Source organism: Carassius gibelio, chromosome B14, assembly GCF_023724105.1.
Source record: "Carassius gibelio isolate Cgi1373 ecotype wild population from Czech Republic chromosome B14, carGib1.2-hapl.c, whole genome shotgun sequence".
In the NCBI taxonomy this organism is placed as follows: Eukaryota; Metazoa; Chordata; class Actinopteri; order Cypriniformes; family Cyprinidae; genus Carassius; species Carassius gibelio.
In genome coordinates this window covers 21,730,748-21,751,108 of record NC_068409.1, presented here as the reverse complement: position 1 = coordinate 21,751,108, position 20,361 = coordinate 21,730,748, and the positions used below count along the sequence as shown (strand labels likewise).

At 36.9% G+C, this 20,361-nt stretch overlaps 3 protein-coding genes across 6 annotated transcripts; 1 reads left to right on the top strand and 2 right to left on the bottom strand.

The window, feature by feature from the left end:
* Positions 1 to 197: 197 nt before the first annotated feature.
* LOC127971321 (PHD finger protein 6-like) lies at positions 198 to 8,209 on the bottom strand. Of its 4 annotated transcripts, XR_008156786.1 has the most exons (12): positions 6,673 to 6,801; positions 3,856 to 4,018; positions 3,529 to 3,630; positions 3,287 to 3,420; positions 3,163 to 3,209; positions 2,915 to 3,078; positions 2,627 to 2,770; positions 1,944 to 2,048; positions 1,235 to 1,368; positions 968 to 1,097; positions 607 to 756; positions 198 to 454 (listed from the first exon to the last, which is right to left on the bottom strand). XR_008156786.1 is itself a non-coding variant. In XM_052574222.1 (11 exons), the coding sequence occupies exons 2-10, from the start codon at positions 3,985 to 3,987 to the stop codon at positions 968 to 970; spliced, it is 1,092 nt and encodes a 363-aa protein (XP_052430182.1). In that variant the 5' UTR covers positions 3,988 to 4,018; positions 8,082 to 8,209; the 3' UTR covers positions 198 to 756. The 4 variants fall into 4 exon arrangements, 3 of the variants coding, with proteins under 3 accessions (XP_052430182.1, XP_052430183.1, XP_052430181.1); XM_052574222.1 differs by lacking the exon at positions 6,673 to 6,801 and adding an exon at positions 8,082 to 8,209 and having other exon boundaries at positions 198 to 756; XM_052574223.1 differs by lacking the exon at positions 6,673 to 6,801 and adding an exon at positions 7,723 to 7,858 and having other exon boundaries at positions 198 to 756.
* Positions 8,210 to 8,259: 50 nt separating this feature from the next.
* cab39l1 (calcium binding protein 39, like 1) lies at positions 8,260 to 14,960 on the top strand. The gene is made up of 9 exons (XM_052574224.1): positions 8,260 to 8,497; positions 9,449 to 9,617; positions 9,712 to 9,876; positions 10,007 to 10,125; positions 10,442 to 10,610; positions 11,284 to 11,343; positions 11,465 to 11,530; positions 11,856 to 11,999; positions 12,260 to 14,960. The coding sequence occupies exons 2-9, from the start codon at positions 9,501 to 9,503 to the stop codon at positions 12,449 to 12,451; spliced, it is 1,032 nt and encodes a 343-aa protein (XP_052430184.1). The 5' UTR covers positions 8,260 to 8,497; positions 9,449 to 9,500; the 3' UTR covers positions 12,452 to 14,960.
* Positions 14,961 to 15,043: 83 nt separating this feature from the next.
* ccdc160 (coiled-coil domain containing 160) lies at positions 15,044 to 15,961 on the bottom strand. The gene has a single exon (XM_052574179.1). The coding sequence runs from the start codon at positions 15,959 to 15,961 to the stop codon at positions 15,044 to 15,046; it is 918 nt and encodes a 305-aa protein (XP_052430139.1).
* Positions 15,962 to 20,361: the final 4,400 nt, after the last annotated feature.

Below are 20,361 nucleotides of genomic sequence, written 5' to 3'. Positions count from 1 at the left end.
CCAAAAAACTTCTTAAGCTTTTTCCTCAACTTTAACCACGTTTAAAACCATCTATCTTCTAGGACTCTTATTTTGAAATACTGCTCCACCAAATGGACAACTGAAAACACAAAAGCACATAATGCATATGTGGAACATCTGCATACAGAGCAAAAAAAAACAAATAAAAAACAAAGACAGACCACCATGAGACCATGTAAAGAAAAGTGCATGCTAGCCAATATTCTTTAATCCTGACCTGTACTATAAAGAAAACCACAGACATCCAATAGTACTCATGAGTATAATACAGTAATAAAATATAATACATGTTGCAAAGAGAAAAAAGAGGTAAAGGCAGTTTCATGAAGGAGAAGGCTTATTAAACCTCAAAGTTTGGAGATGCACTATAAACAGTCGGAGGGCAGTCTTTTCAGAGAGGGTCCAGGCAAAGAGCAGTTTGCCAAAGAGGAAACTGGAGGTGCAAGCACAAACAGATGGCACTTTTCCAGCCGTCCAATCATATGGTTTGAGTATTAATATACCATATGTTTAAATAAAACCTATCCATCTATATTATGGTTTACACTGCAGTAACAGATTGATAGTATTTGATAATGAACTTACATTCTCATTCACAATGTCCATGAAATACTGTCAGAGAGGAAAACTGAAATTGTCCGATATTGTGAGCTGGCCCCTAGTTTCTAATTGAGGATTATACAAAAATATTTATTTTATCCGGATCCTATCATGTCTTCCATTTTCATGCACCATCTGAAAAAAAGACAGTAATTTAATCTTCCTCATGTCCACTGATCAAAATATCACATTTGCCTGGTCTTGAATAATTTTCAAATTCTGTCATGACAGACTAAACAAATCACAGTGCAACAAGAACATCCAAATGAATCACTGTATCATGTACAATGACTAGTATTGACATGAGTTTCCGTTTCAAGGCCGCATACTGTACGCAGAATCTCACCTAGTTGCCATTGAGCTGCGGTGGAGGATCTGCTCTGTTGTCAATCGCAGCTTTCTCTTTACTGCGACTCTCTCTCTCCTCATCCTCTTCATCCCTTTCCTCATTTCCACTGTGATTCTTACAATAAAGCCTGGTGAGAACAACGTAATGATCATGTCATACTGTAAAACTTAAGCACAAGTGACAGCTGACCTGTTCAATGTATATATGAAAACATTTGGAAAAAACTGGCCAGACTAATCATCTGAATAAATAATGAAAACATACTTGTAAATTCCTCTAGCCATATTCTCTATGTATTTGGCCTTGTCTTGCAGGCCACAGTGATAATGGTAGGTCTTTACGCAGGCTTTTATCTCACAGCCAATGGTTGCTCCAAGCTGGGCACACAGTGTGCATTTCTGAAATTAACAAAAATGATCAAAACACATTAGGTGACCATGAATTAATATACCCAAATCATTCTGAAAACAAAGAATAATATGCAAAAAAAAAAAAAAGTATATTTTGGTGTAAACCTATAGCAATATAGTTTAGAAAATCTATATTAAACTAATACAGAATTATATTAGTTGTATTTTATGGAGCTGGCACATGACATGCAGAAAAGAACAAAATAGTAAACTGTGCACATGATTTGCTAATTTGTTTCCTTGACTTTAAAGTAAATTGTGCAAACAAAATAATGTTCCACTTCATTTCTGTATTCTCATAAACCAGTTGCTGCTGTCACAGTATGTTATGGACAGAGACACTGGGTACTATTTTGAGTTCAAAAGCCTTTGCATGGAATCTTTTTAAGTGAGACACATCTATATCAGTTTATAAGAATGAGGTCAGGAAGTAGAAAGAAAATATATATTTTGTGCACATAATTTACTTAAAACAGGGGGCAAATTATTCACATTGTTTTCCATGCATGTCATTTGCGGGGCACCTTAATATTTATTTCAATTAAAATAAAATAAAAATTCACCATTCTTTTTCCTCTCTTGATTTCCTGGATAACTGTTTTAATGTCAAAATTCCCAAATTCGGCACGAGAGGTCGTGGTTAGCTGGACGGTACCCGAAGAAAAAAGCTGTGACAAAACAGAAATTGAATAGAATAGAAGTTTCAACGGATCAGACAGAATCAAATGTTTTCAAACTTAGTATATGAAAATAAAGTTAAAAAATAATAGACGTTTACAATGTTAAATATCTTGTATATTTGAGATATTTGTTTACGAGTATACAGTTTCAATGTGATTTATCAAAACAGTTCAATAGAGCACCCAAAAATGATAATTTGCTGAAAAGGTCAGCATCGTAGATGCAGATACATTTTTCTTAATTGGAATATATTTGGAAAAATTTAGCATTACATCACTTGCTCACCCATGGAAGATCTGCAGTAAATTTGTGCCGTCAGAACAAGACAGGATATTAGTAACTGACAGACTGAAGTTGTGTGGATTACTTGTGGATTATCGTGACGTTTGAATTTATTCTGTTGGCACTCCTCTATCCATTGGTGAGCGAGTGATGTAATGCTATATTTCCGATGAAGAAACAAACTCATCTTCATCTTGGATGAAAATTTCCATTTTAAGGTGAACCAATCCTTTAAGAAATAAAACTCTTTATTTGTTGTTTTTCAATATTGAAGAAGCCTTACCATGCATTTGTAGTGGGCAGCAACCTTCTTGGCATTGTCCGAGTGGAGCACACCGCGTGTTTCATTCTCTTCTTCACCAGCATGACAGAAGCCACAGCGAAGGCCTGAATCACTGGGGCTGCCTCTCAGAGGAGACCGGTCCCGCTGCAGCACACACAGACACACCGTAATTAGAATTAATCGATTTTCACCAACCACTGATACTCTGAAGCTTGTGTCAAATCACTTGTAATCCCTCATTTGGATTAAATATGGGTTATATCAGAAAAAGTAGATAAAGTGGCCTACATGCGAGGAGCTCTCCGTGTCATCATTGCCTTGCGATGAGGTGGATCGAGTGTCATCTGACTGTCCACGTGACACACCTCTGATTCTGCTTTTCTCGAAACGCCCCCTGCCCCTGCTCCTCGGTGGAGATGAATCCGAGTCATTGGCCGCAACTCCCTGTTCATCTGGGAATAAGAGCAAATCATCAACGCAATGATTCACAAGCAGGTATCTAACATCCAAGTAGAGAAAGAGAGACAGTTAGTTACCATCACTGCCATCTTGAGAGGAATCTCTGTGTTTGCGACAGTAAACCCTAATTTGCAAAAATAGAGTAATATAGTTATAAAACAGACACAGTTATGTAGTAAGTGGAATTCTCAGATTGCTTACAGGTAGATGCCTTGGGAGGGATTCTCCTTTGTCTGGGCCTTGTCCCATAGAGCGCAGTAGTAGTGGTACGTCCGCCTACACGTCTTTACATCACAGCCGATGGTCGCCCCGGGCCGGTGACAGGAAGTGCACATCTGAACAGGAAATCAGCACATGAGATAAAAAAAGCTGTATGTTCATTCTCTATTTTCAGCCTAAATGAAGAGCTGAATTGTATGAGAGCTGCTGGTCTGGAGGCTTACTAGTTTATTTCCTCTTCTTATCTCCTTCTTTACGTCTTCAACAGAAAAGCCTCCAATGTTTTCACTGTCTGAATGAGATGTGACCAAGGCTGATGAAAAAAGCTGAGTAAAACAATCAAATGTTAGATATGCTGTCAAATACATACTTTGTATACTTATTTTTATATATAATATACCAATATTTTATAACACCTCTTCTCATACACTATTCATATCTGCCAAGATTATTTAGGTAAAACTAGGAAAGTTATGTATGTATGAATTAGAGCTTTATTCACCCATTTCAACACTTATAAAAGAAGGCAAACTAATGGCCAGTTGGTGTACCATGCACTTGTGATGGGCTGCCACCCTGTGGTTCTCAGACACCAGTAATTGTCCACACTCCTTGTCCCGGTTGGTTCTACACAAGGCACATTTTCGAAGACGTGCTGAAGCTCCTTTTCTCTGTCCTGACATGACCAGTTTTCACACACTTGACCTCTCCTCTCTATTCAAGACAAAAGAACATTGTAAAGTCGTGACATTTGCCAAGCATGTTAACTGAACTGCAGTGCACTTGAAGGAAGACGGAAGACTATTTTTGTGGCTCAGACCAGTGAAAAAACAAGCTTCTAAGCTTTGTGTGAGCGTACAGAGCAACAGATGGCTAAAATGCACGTTAGTGTTTTTAAAGATTTTTAAAGACTCTTACATCTGTCACTGAATCACTCTAGTCTATACTGAAGAAATATATATTAGACAGATGGCTGCGGTTAATTTGCTTATGCAATTCTGTTCCACTGAGGTATTTGTTTAGTTTAAAATTTCCCCCAAAAAGCAAATATGTGACCAGCATGACATATACTTCCAGATGTCTCTATGTTTTTTTCCAATGCATCGATTAAAAACCCTGACAATGCATATGCATCGATTTTGAAACATGGATTTTTGAATTGTGGATTCCGGAGAGTTATTGATTTAAAACACTAAGAATCGAAGCAATTTTTATAACGATTCAATGCTTTCAAAATATACAGCCTACACATTAAGTTACTACAAGCACAAATTAATAAAAACATTGAACAGTGTTCGTGCCTCGCATCTCTCCTTCACTCACGTCACTATTTACCATCTGTGACTGTGACAGGATCTCAGGGTATATAGGCTAAATCAACTAATCTGAATAAAAAATAAAAATGAACTGAAACGTTAAGACCATAAAACCAATAAATAAATAGCTTAAAATTTATGAACGATGCAATGGTAATTGAAATATTATTTATTACAGTACAGAAACTGTAAAGTATATATATTATTATTATTTTCCTAGTAAATAATAATAATATATATATATATATATATATATATATATATATATAAAAATATATAAAATTATTGTAGTTGACAATTTCACTTCAGAAATTGTCATGCTATAGCATCATTAAACTAGTATCTAACAATGGACAAAAAAAAAAAATCAGCTTTCTCTCTCTCTCTAACCTATGGTTCTCCAACCATAAAGGCTGCTGTGTAATTTGCATCCTGACTAAGCATTTAAATAATTCCATGAATGCACTTAAAGAATGCAGAATCGAATTGTGAATCGAATCATTTTGAATTTGCAAAAATCATTCCTGAATCGAAAACCTATGAATCGTGAATCAAAATTGATTAACTGTCAACCCAAAGATTCACAGCCTTAAAAAAGTATATTAATATAAAATAATTTATTTATATAATTTATCAATAAATAATTGTATTTATATTTATAGATTTTTTTTTATGAATTAATATTAATTTAAATTATGCATCTACATAGAAACACTTATTGGAAAAACAGCGGGTTATAGAATCACTTTTCCAAAATTTTCAATTTAGAACCAATGAGATACAACCAATTTGAGATTTTAAGCAGGAAGTGCAAAAGAAAAAATTAAGCTGAGGTCCAGAACACCCCCAGGGCCCAAAATGGGTGAAAGGCACACAATAGTTTTTTTACACACAATAGTTTCCCTAAAAATAAAATAAAAGTAGTTTAACTGAAATACCACTTAAATGTATATAGTTGTGGTTTCATGCTGCCTTTTAAAGACTGGTGAGAATTTGAAATCAGTAAATCACTACATAACATTCACTAATAAATCCAAGAAAATAAAACCAAAACAAATTTGCATACAAAGAGAAATCTATCTCTAAGATTTGATGTCACTCTAACACAAAACCCAGAATTAAGTCACATAAACCTATATTAAAATGATCTTTTATATTACACACTTTTATTATAAAAAAAAAAATGTAGGAAAAGTACACGGTGGCGTATTTGAAACACTGCAATGCCAATAAGGAAGCTCTGACCGAGTTCACAAATCACCTCCCGCGCGACATGACTAGCCCATCAGTTTTATCCAATATAAAATAAAATAAAAATCCCAACTTTCGCTGGTACGATTATCAAACCCTTTATTCGTTAACTGTTCTAAGATGGATAGTGTGTTGTTTAGAGTCGCGATGGTTTTCCCCTCCTTCGCGCTACAAACGCACTGCCATGATAGCAGAGAAGCGTCGCGGTGTAACGCGCGCGCGAGCGAGCGAGCGACACTGTATCCAACAGAACAGCTGATACAACCTGCTCATAAAGTCTCAACGAACCCCTCTAAAACCCTGAAGGAAAAACACAGCATCCCTCGCAACGTTTTCATAAATAAGGGAGGAGGAAGATATTTACAGGCCCGCGACAAAGCGCCTGTTTCGCTCTTAACAAAAACTCTTTCACTTTCCAGTGTATATGAACTACTATAAGACTGTGTCAAATCTGGAGCCCCCCTTTAGATTGAACGAAGGTGAGTATATCTATGTATGAGTGCCCCATTAAGGCCCACATTATATGGTGGCTACAACAATACTGATGAGCACAAATGTGCACAAAAAAAATAAAAAAAATCTTAATTCTGGGGATGATTGTAAACCATTATTTGGTTTTTATAACACATTGTTCGCTGCGGGATTATTCACATGTGGAGACCCGCCATACGAAATGTATTTACATATCGCAGCAAAAAGAACTAGCTAGTCCCGACAAGGGTTCCACTCACTCATCCCGTTCGTTTTCTAGCTCTACAGCTGTACATTGCAGTGTCTGTGTGACATATTGGAAGCTCTTACCGCGGCTGTGTTGGATGGGGATAGATTTAGAGCGGCTGTGAGCGCGTGCTACTCTCGCTCTTCCTCTCGCTGAAGCATTGAGTGCGTTCTGCCTCTCACCATTGCGAGGCGTTCGCGTGACGTCGCTCACTGCAAAAAGCATGTTTGTCCAACATTAAAGCAAACGCGCACGCCCCTTACGTAGGCGCTGTGTTCACCATCAAGATAGTTTGAGGAATAGGCCTAAAAACGAGCAAATATAGCCTACAGATGAGTTGCATAATGAATGCACTGATAAAGTATGAATAAACATGTATGAATAAACATTTTATATGTTTTTTTGTTTGTTTTTACACAGTTATGTTAAACGTGAAATGGTTATTGTTTTGCACCAAAACTAACCTTTCGCAATTTTTTATAAGTTCAGGAAGAAAGAAAATTGCTATACATAACCTTTGATTAAATACCTACCTGAATATTTACCAAATGTTGCGCCAAACTTGTGACATGACATGAGGTCCAAGGTGGCCCTTCACAAAACTGAAGGATTACTTTAGCTTTTTTCTAAAACACCTGCCTTTAACACATTAAAGATATGTTCACTCATACACAGAAAGAGAGAGAAGTGCAAATTTATACTTTTATATTTAACATTCACTGCCAATTTCTTATTCACATTCTCCTGCATGCATAAACACATCTGTACATATATATATATATATATATATATATACACATATATATATTATTTTTACATTTTGTATATTCACTTGTTTTGTTATCTACATCTGTTCTGTGTAAAACACCTTACCAGGACAACTTCTTCAGACTGACTGTAAATGATAACTATATTTACATTGGGATTCCGTTTGACTATCAGTTTATTTATTGTTTGTCAGCTGGAGGAAAGTCGTTCCTCAGTGTTAGCTTTATAGCTGTGGTGTTCACTTCTCTATTGAAGAATTATAACGAGTATTCAAACTTCATAGTTATCATTATATTTATCCTACTTTTTGGGGAACAAGTCTTAAAACATGAAAATAACTTTGACATTAAATGATATGCACCTACATGATGTGAACATAGTAGTCTTTTAGAAAAAAATGCATTCATTATTTCACTTGGAGCAGGTAAATCCTTCATGGGTGCAGCAATGTTGATCACATGACCAGAGGTGCAACTGACTGCTATTACTACTAATGTTTACTTTATATAACTTTTAGAAAGGGCTCAATATGGCTTTAAAGTACATTGGAATAAGCTAAAACAACAATATAATAGTAAACAACAAAGTAAAAGAGTGACTTGCCTAAAAATTACGTAGCCTACCTTGTGTTTTTGAATGCTAATATTAATTAAAAATAGTAGTCAGGGGCCCTATAGTGGTCAGCTTGCGCAATAAGCAACAAGAGCCCCAGTGTTTAGCTTACTTCAGGTTTCGCAGGCCTCTGAGTTCTGGCCTGGTACACAATCCAGCTTCGCTTTCAGTGGTTTTGTTGCCTCAATTCATCTTCATTTAATTCGATTTCTGTTCAGGGTGTGCGCGCAGCTCATGTTCTGATTGGTCGACGTTTACGTCAATTACAAAAAAGGGGGCGTTCAAAAACTCTCTTCAACTTCCCTGATAAAGTAAAGCGGCAGACGCTAGAACTGTACGAGCAACAAACCAGCCGTGAATTAAACGCAGGTATTAACACAATAAGTACCTCCTGTTGGAGAGATAAATAGTATGTTCGACATAGTTTGAACTGAAATAATAACTCTATATTTAGCTGCGCACAAATCGATCTGGTTTACTTTTCTCCTCATCGCGTCTGTGGATTTTAGAGTGGACGCTTTGAGTTCGGTGAGTGTCTCTGCCTTCCTTCCACTTCCAGTTAACACACATCCACTTAGCCTAGTCATTTTTTTCTTACTCTAGATAGTACTTCAAATATACAGTTCAACTGGATTTTGTGTATTTTTAAAAATAGTTTATCAATGCCTTGTTTTCTCTTGTTAAGGATAAAAGATCAGTTTAGAATACACGCAACTTGATCAACTGTCAAAAATGTCATTTGAAAAGTTGAGAGGTTCAGCACCAAATGCGTGTCAAACAGAATCCTTACACGGGTTAAGAAAGACCCATATGACAAAAATTCACTCTGACAGATTACACGGATAGAAATAATTTATCTAAGTGGTTAGTTTCCTGGTTTGAGTTATTCTTCTAGCTCGTTTGGCCATGATGGTCATGCCTGACAGAAGTCAGTTAGCCAACGTGCTAACCTACATGGCTACATGTCCAGCCTGCTGGAAGATTAAAAAACTGGATTTTATTTCTTCCCGTGAACAGTTGTGTTTGTTCTTATGGGTTCATGTTAAGATCGTATAGGGTGACAAGCTACACAGTGATAAAGTGACTGTGATGAGTAATATTGAGTTCCTGAGAAGCGTTGATCGATACGTGCTGGGTGGAGATTAGCTTAGCTCATCGGGATATTAGCTGTTTTTCAAAGTTGAATAAAACGGCTTAGTTGCTCTTTTGAAGTGACTCGTTTAGATTTTGTGTCATGATATCACATGTGTTGAACTATCTCTATCTGTACTTGTCAGTGTTGAGCAAGTTTAGAAGGCGTTTCATAACATGATTGGCTTATCACTTGTACAGTAATAAAATATCAGGTATTTTCATTGTATTTCATGTCTCTGAAGTGTACAAAATTTGTTACGAATAGTTTTGTGCTTTTGTCGGTTACAATGACTTCTTCATTCACTGGTATAATGTTGTACACTATTTGTTTTTCACCTTTTACAGGTGAATCATTTCTGCTGTCCTTTAACGTCCAACGCACATCCCAGCTAAAACCATGCCGTTCCCTTTTGGGAAGTCTCAGAAGAGCCCTGCAGAGATTGTGAAAAGTCTGAAGGAGAATGTAGCATACTTGGAGAAGTTGGAGTCCTCTGAAAGCAAGAAATGTGAAAAGGTTGGTCCTTTTTTATGTCAACATGTCAATGCAAATATTTCAGCAAACCGTGGACTGTGACTGGAGTCAGAAAAACTCACTGTGTTTCCTGTAGGTTGCAGAGGAAGTATCAAAAAATCTTTCGTCGTTGAAAGAGGTGCTGTGTGGCACTGGAGACAAGGAGCCTCAGACTGAGGCAGTGGCACAACTAGCTCAGGAGCTCTACAACACCAACCTCCTCATTTCCCTCATAGCAAACCTTCAGAGGATTGATTTCGAGGTGCACATACTTGCTTTTGAAATGTCTGAAATACAACTACTTCCGTCTTGCTGTAAGACATCTTGCTCTGTGCCCTAACCACACATTTGTTGTTTGCTCTCTTTGATTTATAACGTGTTGTTCACCAAAGGGAAAGAAGGATGTGGTGCATCTGTTTAGCAACATAGTGCGTCGCCAGATTGGCGCTCGCACCCCTACTGTGGAGTACATCTCTTCCCACTCACAGATCCTCTTTATGCTGCTGAAAGGGTGAGTTTCCAGACCCCAGGGCACAGCCATAGATCAACGCTTTCAGAAGCCATTGATTAGCCTGGCTTTTCCAATTGATGTTATGGGAGACTGCGGCTGTATGGTTATTTTAGGATCATAATTTTCCCATTTCCTGTCCATGCGGCTGAGCTGCCAATGGCATTTCACTTTTAAAGCACATATCTAGTTATTGACAATTTGGTGTGATATTATGTTTGAATGATGACTTCGGTGGTTTTATGTACACGCATATACAAACAAATGTGGTTCTCACACGTTTGAGAAATAACAGGGCTTATTTATTTATTGAATGCAGCTATGAAACCCCAGAAGTGGCCCTTAACTGTGGCATGATGTTGAGGGAATGTCTGCGTCATGAACCTCTGGGCCGAATTGTTCTGTTCTCTGAGGAATTCTACTGCTTCTTTCGCTACGTGGAGCTATCTACTTTTGACATTGCCTCTGACGCCTTCTCCTCTTTTAAGGTATTAAATATGCACAAAGTATCGTCCATGAAAAAAGCCACAATGCACTAATAAATTTAAATCAAAATATTTTATATTTAATCACCTGAGATATTTATGCAGTAATACGACTGTTTAAGGTTATTTATTTATATTCAACTGAAATGAAACCGTAAAAAGGTGTGTACAATAAACTATTGTAAAGAGAAAAAAAAGGGAAGAGTCCTACAATGTTTTGGTCATGTGGCAGAAGCCCCAAAAGGTTTTTTTTTTTAACATTAGTGTTAGTTGACAACCCATTTCCAATTTTGTCCATCCATTTGAGCATCTATGGGGTCAACATTTTCAGGCCTCAAAAAGTACATAAAGAAAGAATAAAAGTAATCCATATGGATTATTTTATTCTCTCTTTATGTACATTTGAAAACATTTTAATCCAAGTTTAATCTTCTGAGGAGACACAATTCAAACATTGATCAACATGCATACATAGAGCACATCAAATATGAGGTGAGGCTCAAAGGAGTGTGCTTAATGTACAAGTACAAATGAGGCAGAATTTGCATTCGAGAATGACAGAATTTTAATTTTTGGTTGACTGTCGCTTCAAATCAAGCAATGGAAATTCAAAAACCGTTTAAAAGAGAAAATGACAAAAGTGCATTTACTTAAGACTTTTTTTTTTTTTTTTTAGGATTTGCTTACAAGACACAAGATCATGTGTGCAGATTTCTTGGAGACAAATTACGACAGAGTGAGTTACTCTTGTTTCCCAAGATTTCATTTGCAAGGGCTTTTGTTTATAAGTGCTTTAGTAGCTGTTCTAATTTTATGGACAAATGTATGATGATTGATCATTTCATGAATGTTTTTAGGTGTTCACTGAGTATGAAAAGCTGCTGCATTCTGATAATTATGTCACCAAGCGGCAGTCTCTGAAGGTGAGGATAAAAACTACTGTTTTCACAGGGTTGTTTTCAATAATTCAAGGCTGTAATGGCATTCAAACCCTTGAGGTGAAGATTAAGCTGCTAGGGTCTATACATGAAAGAAAGATATAAAAGCCTAAAGCGAGTTCTCTCAGAAAAATGCTTCTATCTAAGTTGAACAGCCACATAATTTGTCTTCATGTTGGAATGTTTTATGACAAACCTTGCTTGGTTTAATAAAAGCAGCAATATGTTGGATGATTTGGCTTCATTCTTACCACATAGTTTTGTTAATTGTGCTTAAGTGAGTTATAAGTGACTATCAAATGATATCCAGCTCTTAGGAGAACTATTACTGGACAGACACAACTTCACAGTCATGACCAAATACATCAGTCGAGCTGAGAACCTAAAGCTGATGATGAACATGTTGAAAGACAACAGCCGCAACATCCAGTTTGAAGCCTTCCATGTCTTTAAGGTACGTGTTTATATGCACAGCATTTCATGTAACACAATATATTTGGATTTGGCACTTTGCTTGTTTGCCTTCCCCTCTGTCTACTCCAATTACTTTCCACACTTGGCAGCTGACTGGTCTTCTGTCCCTGTTCTGGCCTCACATATTGAATGTAAACAGGTCAGGGTCAGTCACTAGTGTGTGAGCTGTAGTTCAGACTGCATGAAGGTGGATTCAGTGACTTGGACCGCAATTTTAACGGGTTTCTTGTGTCCTCTCAGGTGTTTGTGGCTAACCCCAATAAGACACAGCCTGTGCTGGACATCCTCCTCAAGAATCAGTCGAAGCTGGTGGACTTCCTGAGCCACTTTCAAACGGACCGCTCTGAAGACGAGCAGTTCTGCGATGAAAAGAACTATCTCATTAAGCAGATCCGGGACCTCAAACGGCCTGCACCTGCAGAGGAGTCCTAATGGGAAAACATGGAGTGTAGAGCCGGGGAGCTTAGCTTGTAATGTGGTTTGATTATGTGGATGGGAGGAAAAAAAATAAGTCAAAGACAGAAAGAAAGGCTAGCATCACTCGGAATAAATCTCTTTACATCCAACTTCTGAAACAGGTAGAGAAATGCTGTCAGGATGTGCTAACATACGTCTATCCCTTTACTTGGGGGCGAACATGTTTTAGCTGCAGGAGTAGCAAGTGGAACCCAAGCACTCCATTTAAACCTAATATACAGTACATTTTTAGCACTGCCCTTAAAAAGGAAATAGAGTTGATTTACCTTTTTAGATGGTAAAACGTAGATTAAAAAAAAATGCATTCAAATTGCTCAGAATGAAAAGTATATTGAAAGCCTGCTCAGGCCTTTGTAACAAAGTAAGAACATGAATATTGGTACAGGTATGGCTTTGCATATTTGCACTGAATCTGGAAGCTTTGCTCCAGGTAGGCCATTAGTGCCACTTCATTAACCAAATATTAACGATAGGTCATAAATACAGGACATAATGATGCCTTATTTCAATACACAAACACAAATTCATCTGGACATTCTCACATTTGAACTAGTCAAGGGACATTAAAGCATTTTATAGCCTGAAAATGTCATGTGGTCAAGTGAAACCTTAAAAAAAAAAAAAACGTCTGTAGAGTTTTATGGTCATGTTGGATGCTGCACTCAATTTCCATTTTAACTGGGTGCCTTATTTAAGTAGCTTGGTCATTCTGGGTCTTCTATTACATTTATATTTATCTATAACATTGGATTTGTAGTATTATTCTGCTTTAGCTTGGGTTAGTTTTATTTTAACTATTTAAAAATATGAAATTATAAAAAAAAAAACTATACTCGTTTAAAGTTTTCTCAGTTTAGATGAGCCATGCAATGCATTCAGGGTTTATATATTTTAGTACACGGTGCATGTTTACAGTGCAAGACACGATAACCTCCGCACACACACTGTAACACTGAAAGGATGTGAATTACTAGAGCTGGGGCATGTCATGACATTCCTCAGCTGCGCTTTGATAGACAGCTTAGAAAAGCCAATTAAGCCTTTAAAAGATGGATGCCGTAGCAAAGAGCATTTAACACAGTTCTTGTGTCCTGCACTGTCAAACATGAATGAGCCAAAGCTGTGGTAACGCATGTTATAGACCTAGAATTTGGTTCTCCTTTGGATTCTTTCCTTCAGTACCTCTTGGAAGTTTTAGATAAAATGCAGAGCAGGATTCTACTGAAAGGTTCCATTAGTCTTTATATCTTAAGTTGAATATATTTTATGTACTCTGTTTGCACAAGTTAATTTCTAATATACCTCATAGGTTTTAAATTCCTAAGTGCTGTTTCCCCCCCCCCCCCGCTTTGTTTCAATAGATATTGTGGAAACTCTTTACAGTATGGTTTAATTCATTAACGTTAGTAAATGCATTTATTAATTTTGGTTAACTTCTATATATAAATTTTAAGTTGCATACATTAACTTTAGTTGATTTGAATTAATAATGAACAATAGCATATTTATTATTAATTAACATTAACTTAATTTTCATGGTACCTGATGCATTAACTAATGTTAACAAATCAAACTTTAGTGTAAAGTGTTTCTGGTATTATTTTGGATGTGGGGTGGTAGTTTGAATTATGCAAGCTCAAATAAGATCTAACAACATGCCAAAGTTGTGGTCTTGTAATGCTGAATATGAAATACAAGGGAAATTATTTTTTTCTGTTTGCTAATGAGACTGTCAGGAGTGTGAGGAAAGCACTTGCTGTGCTTGTGTAATTGAGCCACAGTTTCAGTCTAAAAGGTTTTTAATGGATTCATCCAAATGTCAGCGTGTGCTTGTGCTTTGACATCATTTCAGTCCGCTAATCACTAGAAGCAAATGTCTTTGTGAAAGTATGACTTGTGCATGTTGAACTTTATTGTAAGTATTTAGGATGTGAAACACCTTCTGTGCTGCGTTTGTTTTTATAAACTGCATCATGTGTGAACTCTTTCAAAGCCTTTGTGTTGAACGGTGGCCCAGACTGATTCAGTCGCCTTTTCCCAAAAGATCTACAGCTATCGATAACCAAATATTTCCGTCGTTTCAATAAACTTCACTTGATACCACATGTACAAGAATGGGTTTTTGGCCAAATGTGATTATTCCGCAAACAGGGTTGTTTTTCTTAAGCTCGTTGAAGTTTTGAGGCTTTATATTCTCCATGCAGTGATAGTAATCTCAGATAAAGAGATTCAAAATCGTATGTTAGATCTTTGGTAAATTATTATGGTGGAATGTATAACCTACACCTTTTATTATTTGCAGTTCGACTGATAATGTTTGCTATGCTTTTCACTCATTTTCCTATGAGATTTCTGTAATATGTTCCACTGTGGGGGAGGATTATATATGTACATAAAGTTTTATTTTAAAAAAAGAGAAAGTGTGGAGGCATATTGAAAATAAAATAAACAGTGGCACTTCTTATGTGTGGTAACATCAATTTTGTCTTTATTATAAAAAGATTTAAATGGCTGCATTTTAAGTCACATTTTTATTATTGCAATTAATTATTGGCTGCTAAAGTGTCTGCGTAAGAGCTGGAGGGCTGTGCGGCTCTGTGCATGACTCTCTCTCTCTGCGCACAGATCGGATCGGGTCTGCTCCACCTCTCTCTGAAGCCTCAGGAGCACAGCCTCTTTCTCTATCTGAGCTGCTTTTTCCAGTCTGTCTCCTTCAGATTTCAATTGCGCCTGCGCTCTTTCCAGTTCCCATGCGAGGTTGGAGCGCTCCTGTGTGATCTGCTGCACGTCCTCTTTTGCTTTCCTCAGACTTGTCTTCCACCTGTCTGCCTCTTCTTCTGTTTCCCTGACCTTTATCGTCAGCTTATGTAACTGAGCGTTCATTTTTTGGCTCTCTGACTTCAGATCGTTTATCATGAGGGCCTGACGCGCAGCCCTTTTTTTGGAAAGGCTTAACTGTTCCTCCAGCTTCTCCACCAGGCCTTCCAGCTTCATCCTTTCATGATGTTCTGCTTTAAGCTGCTCCTCTGAACAACTGAGCTGTCGCTTTAGTCTCCATCTGTCCCTCTCTACTTCTTCAAAACCAGCCCGCAGTTTGGTGATGTCCCTCTCATTCCAAATGCACCTCTGTCCTGCAGTCTCGCTCTGGTCTTTAGGATTTTCTGTGGTCTCTCCTTCATCAACAGGCCTAATAATTATCTTCTCTAGGGCCTCCTTTTTGTGCAGTCGCTCAGTTTGCTGAACCTCTTTCAAAGCTTTCAGGTATATGTCCCTTCTGTGGCTCCTGTGGGGTTCATCTATGTCTGTGGAGAAGGCTGAAGGTGGTTTCATTGAGCTGCTGCATGGTTTGTTTGCGTTGGTCTGGTTTTCCAGCAGGTTTTGGAAAGTGAAACGAGGGGGGAAGAGTTCCTCCACCCAATGGGTGTCATCTCTGGAGCTGGACTCGTCTTGATAATTCATTTCCATGGTCCTCGTAACTCAAATGTTAGAGCTTCATTAAAAACTAGAGAAAAAGCGTAGTGTTTAAGGGCACTTAATTTTCAAACCCTTCTTTTTCCGCCAGTTACAAATCAAACTGCTAGAGCTTAGTTTTAATTAACGTCCGTTAATGATGAAACGTGAAAAACTTGTACGTATAAGGCGATTCTATATACATTTTATATTAGCGGTTCATACATACAACATCGTTGACTACGGTCTCTGTCAGCACAACTTCCTGTTTTCATGCAGGAAAGCGCAACGAACACTCTGCGCCCCCTGCTGGTTGAATTTAAACGCTTGTTACTTTCAATGTGTGACCCTTGACCACAAAAACAGTTGTAAGGGTATTTTTTTTATTTGTTTATTTCTTTTTAGAGATTAACGCATCATCTGAAAGCTGAAATGTTAGATACACAGGTTTAAAAATCTGGAATCTGTGGGTGCAAAAAATCTAAATACTGAGAAAAACATTTTAAAGTTGTCCAAATAAAGTTCTTAGCAATGCATATTACTAAAAATAATACGTTTTGATATATTTACGGTAGGAAATTTACAAAATATATTCATGGAATATGATCTTTACTTACTTTCCTAATGTTTTTTTTTTTATATAAAGAAAGATTGATAATTTTGACCCATACATTGTTTTTTATTTTTTTTTATTATTTTTTTGGCTATTGCTATAAATATACCCCAGGGTCACATTTGCATTGCCTTCAGCTTGCCTTGGAACTTATTCGAAAAGTTTAAAATTCTTTGCATATAAAATACAGAGAAACTTGAGAGCTTATATTTGCTTAAGTTTAAAGCTTACAGCAATCAATGAGAGTTTAAGTTAATTTAAATATGAAATGTATTATAAAACTTGCTCAAAATGCATTGTTAAGCTCAGAGTGATTTGGAGATGTCTAAAACATTTAGAATATTATCTGGGAATTGTAGCTGTTTTATATTAAGATGAAAGCTGCAGCTGGGATTAATATTAAGACAAAATAGATTGCAGAAATTCATTTTAATTTTCAGGACTAATTCAGAAGATCATCTTCGTTTGTAAACATATACTATTTGTAAGTCGCTTTGGATAAAAGCGTCTGCTAAATGATTAAATGTTAAATGTAAATATACAATTGTTTCTCAAAAATCCATCCACATTTTTATTAAGTATTAAATTGTATCCGAGTTTAATAACATGTACTTTATTGTATTTTTATTTAGTTAAAATGTTTTTGTTTTTTTTTACTTTAGTTTGCAAGTAGCATCATTTTCAAGCCAATGTTTCTTTAACCTGTTAATCAGCAACTGTCCAAGTAAATGCATGCACCCTACATCCTTTTTTTTCACGCTGATCATTTCTTTGTGCCTTGGAGAGAGAAAAGTAGGTTAAAGTTCAAAAGGACGTCCAGAGATTTCCTCCTATTTAAAGAAGAAAGTGGTAACTTGCAGATCTTTATTCAAAACTGTGTTAGAAACATGTTCAAGTTTCTAAACAATGAAACAAAAAAGATTTGATAATTAGATTACATCCACTTTTGAATAAGCATACTTGAAAATTAACACAAGATGAGCCCGTATATAAAATGACGTGGGAATGCTGAGGGAAATGCTCTTTGAAGCCTAATACAATGGTACACATACATCCCACTTTGGGATAGTGGGGGTTGAGTGAACTGGGGTCAGAGGTCACCAAAGCCTTCTGTCTCTCACCGAACATAGGATTTATTCCCATGAAGCCAGTGTCTTACATTCAAACTACTTTTTAACAAACTTTTTTTTCAGGATTCCCACCGGTTTCGATGAGCAGTAGTCCAGTTATTTCAAGACAGATAATCAGAGGGATTTTGTGCAGACTTTTCAACACCCCCATCCCCAACAAGAATAAGGGGGTGCTCTACAATAACATGCATGACATAACATTTTGTTGTCTGTCTTGAAAGGCGACATGGGTTGAACATGGAACATCTGCACAGTAAGATACTAAAACCTTAAGGATAAAATGCATTCACTTAATTTCTCATTTCTGCCATGATCAGGTATGTGGACTATTAAATATAACGCACAAATGTGACCCTGGACCACAAAACCAGTCATAAGTATACCACAGGTATATTTGTAGCAATAGCCAACAATACATTGTATGGGTCAAAATTATAGATTTTTCTTTTATGCCAAAAATCATTAGGATATCAAGTAAAGATCATGTTCCATGAAGATATTTTTTGAACTTCCTTCCTTAAATATATCAAAACTTTTTTTTTGTTTTTGGATTAGGCCTAGTAATATGCATCAAGAACTTCATTTGGACCACTTTAAAGGTGCTCTTCTCAAAATTTAGATTTTTTTATACCATCATATTCCAGATGATCAAATAGTTGTAAAAATAATAACCATACATCAATGGAAAGCTTATTTATTAAGTTATTTAAAAAAAAATACCGTCATGAGTGGTTTTGTGGTGCGGGTCACAATGTCGGTGTTAAATAAATACACCATTATGACCAATTGTATTTGTTCATATTAAATTAATTATGGGTTGTTTTTCCATTTTATTCGCATTGCAGGGAAAACTACAACCTTGTTGAATTCCTTTCCTCCCCAAAGTGTCCTATAGGCCTGTTGTTTTTGGGTTCCCACCAAGTCGATATAAATGTGCTTGCTTATGCCAGTCCCAATTTAAGCTTCGCCAAGAAGAAGAACGTTCGTGGCGACATAACATCCAATATAGCAAATCGTAAACACGTAATCCGTGCTTTATGAATCCTCAATGCTAAAAATAAAATAAAAAATACAAATTATTAGTCAGACCAAATGCTGTGAGAGTGGAGAGTGGAATATAGGCTGTGGAAGAGCGGATGTGAGGCGTGGGGGGATTGAGTGAGTTGAGTTTGGGAGGAGGAGGCTCGCGAGGCCCATCATCACATGACGAGACGTTCGCGCCTCTTTCGTAAACCTTCTCCAACCTGATGATCCTAAACAACTCGGAGGTTACGCACAGGTTTAACTTCGGCGGAGGCCTAAAACGCATTAAACTTATTGTGCTCGTGACCAGCTTTCAAGCGTGGGTCTGTGCTGTGGCGAAAACTGATAGTGGGAACTTTGAAATTGTGACAGTGTTTGTCGGTGGGACTGGCTTTGTGTGTCTGTGTGTGTGTGTGTGTGTGTGGAGCAGCTGGGGAGCTAACAGACAATGTAGGAGATGGATCAGTTAATGGACTCTTGAGTGCTTAGATATTATATTCGGAGTTGTTTGGTTGTCTTAACCAAGCACATGTAAGTGAAATTCGTTTTTAAAATCATGATAATAGTAACATCTGACGACTGTATCAGGGAAATGTAATGTGTTGACTATGAAAGTAATTTGTTCTGATTATTATTATTTTTTAAAAGGAATTGAACAATTACGCCTGAGTTTACACGATTTCCTGATTAATATTTAACTCGTGTTACTAAAAGTTTGTGTACAGGCGAGTTACAACTTAACGTTCCTTGCTGAGTAAATCTGGACCCTGTTTACATTTCAAGTTTTATAATAAAATAAAAAACGCAAAACCTGAGTTTGACGCTTAAAATGTCTTTAGTCGGTGTCTTTTGCGTTTTTTATCTAAATATAGTGTTATTTCCATCCGCAAACTCTTACTTGAAAGTATTGGTGTATTTCACGTGGCTCCACAGCAAGGGTCAGTGTATCAAAACCCAAACTCTGGTGAGAAACTATAAAAGATTAAAGACGCATTGTAACCAGTCTATGATTTTAATGTGTATGATTGTAGCCATTCGCGACTATCCTCATATTTCCTCACACTTAACCCAGCTTTGTTGTTGAATAGATACTAGGACTTCGTTTCCTGTTGAAAACACCCACCCTCATGTAAACAAGCTTTTCAGCTGCTTCGCTTAAATTGTAGCGTAATAAACATGTAATATTGAAGGGTTGATTAAACTTCTGCCTGTCGCCTTCTCGAAAGGAGAGATTGTGGGCCACACGAGCAGAAGATCGGGCACCGACCTCAAGGCCTAACGTTAGTTAATGTTTGCAAAAACTTATTCATCTTCTTCGTTTTTCTGTCAGTCCTTGTAGCCTAAGATTTGAAATAATGCATAATGCGCTTCTCTGACTTGAAACGCATTAAAATGCATCTAAAATGTAAATATTTAGACAACTTGGCGTGAAGGGAATTACATTTTTAAAAGGTGCTTAAGTTTATAGTTGACTCTTTTGACAGTAGACCGTGTATTTAAGCTATTTATATTTATATTTTGATAGAGAGCTTTCAACAAGTACCTATTTTGAGTTGAAGATCCTCCATTTTGAGAGACTCAATGAGAGACGAGCAAAGCGCGCCAATGACGCTCAGCCAGACTCAAAACACACTGAGAAGAATTTCAAG